Source organism: Babylonia areolata, chromosome 35, assembly GCF_041734735.1.
Source record: "Babylonia areolata isolate BAREFJ2019XMU chromosome 35, ASM4173473v1, whole genome shotgun sequence".
Classification (NCBI taxonomy): domain Eukaryota; kingdom Metazoa; phylum Mollusca; class Gastropoda; order Neogastropoda; family Buccinidae; genus Babylonia; species Babylonia areolata.
Window position 1 is genome coordinate 26,759,141 of NC_134910.1, and position 5,000 is coordinate 26,764,140.

General features: G+C 44.5%; 1 protein-coding gene across 1 annotated transcript in view; it reads right to left on the reverse strand.

The window, feature by feature from the left end:
- Positions 1-5,000, reverse strand: part of LOC143278061 (uncharacterized) — a 92,557-nt gene that overhangs the window by 52,587 nt on the left and 34,970 nt on the right. The window contains exons 7-9 of the mRNA XM_076583078.1: positions 4,060-4,280; positions 1,886-2,033; positions 1,161-1,325 (exon numbers count right to left, since the gene is read on the reverse strand). Coding sequence (XP_076439193.1) covers positions 1,161-1,325; positions 1,886-2,033; positions 4,060-4,280 — 534 coding nt within the window. The remainder of the gene's footprint in view (positions 1-1,160; positions 1,326-1,885; positions 2,034-4,059; positions 4,281-5,000) is intronic.

The following is a 5,000-nucleotide window of genomic DNA, read 5'->3' on the forward strand; positions in this document are numbered from 1 at the left end:
GTAGTAGTTATAGTAGTAGTAGTAGTAGTAGTAGTAGGCCTAGCGCCAGACATAACTTGCAGGTGATCTCCAACAATCTCTGTGAACACACGTACACACAGCTCGTGTGTGTGTGTGTGTGTGTGTGTGCGTACGCGTGCGCGTGCCTGTGTGTCTATCTGTGTGTGCGCTCGCACGTGTGCATGTGTGTGTGTGTGTGTGTGTGTGCCAGACCTTTTTCTAGGTACAGATTGAAGGTAACCTTGATGAAGTACAGTTTCAATGTTACCTTGAAGAAGAAGCACAGTTTGAGGGTTACCTCAAAGAAGTACATCTTAAAGCTTACAGTTTGAGGGTTACCTCAAAGAAGTACATCTTAAAGCTTACAGTTTCAGGGCTACCTTAAAGAAGTACATCTTAAAGCTTACAGTTCGAAAGTTACCTCAAAGAAGTACATCTTAAAGCTTACAGTTTGAGGGCTACCTTAAAGAAGTACATCTTAAAGCTTACAGTTTGAGGGTTACCTTAAAGAAGTGCATCTTAAAGCTTACAGTTTGAGGGTTACCTTGAAGTACATCTTAAAGCTTACAGTTTGAGAGTTACCTTCAAGAAGTACATCTTAAAGCTTACAGTTTGAGAGTTACCTTCAAGAAGTACATCTTAAAGCTTACAGTTTGAGGGTCACCTTGAAGAAGGAGGACAGATTGGGGGTCACCTTGAAGAAGGAGGACAGTTTGGGGGTCACCTTGAAGAAGGAGGACAGTTTGGGGGTCACCTTGAAAAAGAAGCACAGTTTGAGGGTCACCTTGAAGAAGGACAGTTTGGGGGTCACCTTGAAGAAGGAGGACAGTTTGGGGGTCACCTTGAAGAAGGAGGACAGTTTGAGGGTCACCTTGAAGAAGGAGGACAGTTTGAGGGTCACCTTGAAGAAGGAGGACAGTTTGAGGGTCACCTTGAAGAAGGAGGACAGTTTGGGGGTCACCTTGAAGAAGGACAGTTTGGGGGTCACCTTGAAGAAGGAGGACAGTTTGGGGGTCACCTTGAAGAAGGAGGACAGTTTGGGGGTCACCTTGAAAAAGAAGCACAGTTCGAGAGTTACCTTGAAGAAGTACACCTTAAAGCTTACAGTTTGAGAGTTACCTTCAAGAAGTACATCTTAAAGCTTACAGTTTGAGGGTTACCTTGAAGAAGTACTGCCTAAAGCTCTGGTTAGCCACGGGGTCGGTCTCCACCAGCCGCTGACAGATGGAGGAGTTGACCCAGGCGTTGGCCACCTCGTCCAGCCCCACGTGGTATTCGTGCAGGTCCTGGATACCCTGGTGAAGGGCCTTCACCTCGTGGATGATCTGTGGGCACAGCGGTAAAAGGCAAGAGAAGTGTTTCAGTTTCAAGTGTCTTTTTTTTTTCTTAATTCGTTTTTTATGCACACACGAGGATTATCACCAAAAAAAAAAAATCACATACTGTTTCAAGTTTCTGTTTCAGTTTCAAAGAGTCGGGTACTCAGTAAGTATCGTAAACACAACAGACATACAGACAGACACACACGCGCACACATACGCGCGCACACACACACATACACGCACATGCACGCACACATACACACATATGCATGCACGCAGAGACAAAGACAGAGACGCACACACACACACACACACACACACACACACACACACACACACATACACACACATATCCATGCACGCAGAGACAGAGACGCACACACACACACACACACACAGGTACTGAGACTGACAGAGACAAAGACAGAGACGCACACACACACACACACACACAGACGGACGGAGACTGACAGAGACAGAGAGACACACAAACAGAGACGCACACAGACACAGACACAGAAACACAGACAGACAGACACACAGACAGACACGCGCAGCTGTACCTTTGCGATGAAGGCGTAAGTGCTTTCCATGCAAACGTTGATGGTGTTGTCATTGAAGAACTGGGGAGTGATGTACTCAGACGTGTCATTCTCATCCACAAGGCGGTATCGCAGAGCTTCTGCCGAGTTGTTCAGCTTCATGTAATTTCTGTGGAACAATAAGGAACAAGAGAGGCAAGGCCTTCAAGACTCACTTGTGGCAAATTAAGTCCCCTAGCATTAATTACTGAGTAATTTCCACCCTTTTTTTTTTACTATCTGCACCAAAACGTTTGCAAAAATAAATAAAACTTCCATGCTTAGAAGAAGAAGTTCCTGTTTGAACAAAAAATGATAATAATGACTGCTCTTGTTGTTGTGTCAGAATATCAGATCGAAGTGCCAAGTTTAGAGAATACAAAAATATAATATAACAGTAAATGCAGTTTGAATATAATTAAGCTTCACTTTTTATTTATTTTTTTTTTTGTGTGCCCATCCCAGAGGTGCAATATTGTTTTAAACATGATGACTGGAAAGAATTGAATTTTTCCTATTTTTATGCCTAATTTGGTGTCAACTGACAAAGTATTTGCAGAGAAAATGTCAATGTTAAAGTTTACCACGGACACACAGACACACACACACACAGACAACCGAACACCGGGTTAAAACATAGACTCACTTTGTTTACACAAGTGAGTCAAAAAGGAACTCTCTCCATGTACAAGGCGCTAAACTTCGAAGTCATTGCTGCTTTTGCTACCAATCCGGTTAGCACACAGGTAAATACCAGGTACACAGGAACAAACCCTGACAGTTCTCCCGAAAAGGGAAGCTCCTAGCTTGTCCTCATACCGATCATTTAACGTGAGCACACACAGAAGCAACAACTGAAGAAATGTTCAAACACAATTTTGCTTTTATTCCAGACTGGCATAGCCTTTTTAAACCTGAATATGCTACGATAGTAACTTCCATTTCTTGTTGTTTAATCCCTTAATCTCATAAACCTCTCTGTTCTTGAATTCGATGCAGTTCATAATTAATGGAGTGATGGCCTTGAGGTAACGCGTCCGCCTAGGAAGCGAGAGAATCTGAGCGCGCTGGTTCGAATCACGGCTCAGCCGCCGATATTTTCTCCCCCTCCACTAGACCTTGAGTGGTAGTCTGGACGCTAGTCATTCGGATGAGACGATAAACCGAGGCCCCGTGTGCAGCATGCACTTAGCGCACGTAAAAAAAAAACCCACGGCAACGAAAGGGTGGTTCTTGGCAAAATTCTAAAGAAAAATCCACTTCAATAGGAAAAACAAATAAAACTGCACGCAGGAAAACAAATACTAAAAAAATGGGTGGCGCTGTAGTGTAGCGACGCGCTCTCCTTGGGGAGATCAGCCCGAATTTCACACAGAGTAATCTGTTGTGATAAAAAGAGAAACACAATATAATACAATGCAATGCAATATAATGCAACGCAATACAATGCAATGCAATGCAAAGCAAAGCAATGCAATACAATGCAACGCAATGCAATATAATACAATACAATGCAATATAAAGCAATGCAATACAACATAATACAGTACAATCCAATACGATACAATGCAATACAGTACAATGCAATACGATACAATGCAATACAGTACAATGCAATAAAATCAAACAGTGCAATGCAATACAGTACAATGCAATACAATGAAACAATGCAATACAGTACAATGCAATACGATCCAATGCAATACAGTACAATGCAATACAATCAAACAATGCAATACAGTACAATGCAATACGATCCAATGCAATACAATGAAACAATGCAAGACAGTACAATGCAATACGATACAATGCAATACAGTACAATGCAATACGATACAATGCAATACAGTACAATGCAATACAGTACAATGCAATGCGATGCAATGCAATACAGTACAATGCAATACGATACAATGCAATACAGTACAATGCAATACGATGCAATGCAATACAATACAATTCGAACTCAGGAGAGAGAGAGAGAGATGGAGAATCGAACCCAGACCCTCACGGACACTGTAATGGCATATATGCGTCATAACCACTCTGCCAACTTCCTCCTCATGTAGGAGAAACGAACTTCACCAGTCGTGACGGAATTCTTTTCTTCTTCTTCTTCTTCTTCTGCGTTCGTGGCAACGAAAGGGTTGTCTCACCTGTATCTTAGCTCCATGGCTTTGATGGCGGCGCGGGAGTGGCCAGGCATGTCGATTTCCGGGATCACCTGGATGTGCAACCTCTTGGCCGTTCTGAGAATGGACAGGTAGTCACTCCTGTTCAGGAAGCCAGAGCCCAGGGCGCCAGCGGCTGGACCTGAACCCAGCTGAGGCAGCAGGCACCGTTCTTCCTTGGGGTCGTGGCACCGTGTGGCGCCCAGCTGAAAAGTGGAGGTGAAATCAACTTGCCTTGCCTTGCCGATTTATTCAGGGGTGTGTGTGTGAGGGGGAAGGGGCGGTGCAGGGGGGAGGGGTGGGGGGGGAATGGGAGAGAGCACGTGAAATCAATTTCTTGCCTTGCTTTGCCCTGTCCTGACCTGCCTTGCCCTGCCCTGCCCTGCCTTGCACTGCCTTGCCTTGCCCTGCCCTGCCTCGCCTCGCCTCGCCTTGCCTTGGTGATTCTCTCAAAACCAGGCCTTGCCCCTACACGAAGGGGGAAGATATATCAACAGCAAACTCAGTACGAAAAAAGAAAGAACGAAACAAAAATTGCATGACAAACCAGAGACACGTGTAATAAATGCACGCACGCAATTGCAGAAACGATGAACTGAAAGTATGATGGGTTTGTTTGTTTTTTAAGATGTTACAATGTCCCTAAAAACTTGGAATGCTTTTTTTTTTTTTTTTTTTTTTTTTTTTAGAATAGGGTAGGGGAGAGATTGGGAGAAGTTGGAGTTGGATTCCATTCCATTTCAGATTTATTATTTCAGTCACCGCTCCCCCCCTACCTCCCTCCTTTACTTACTGTCTGATGTGCCCTGTAGAACCACAGGTCATCAACGAGAACCACTCCCTCCCATCCCCGCCCCCCGCCTGACTCCTCACCTCCACCCCTCGCCCCCACCACCACCACCTCTCCCTCTAGTCTGTTTTGAGCC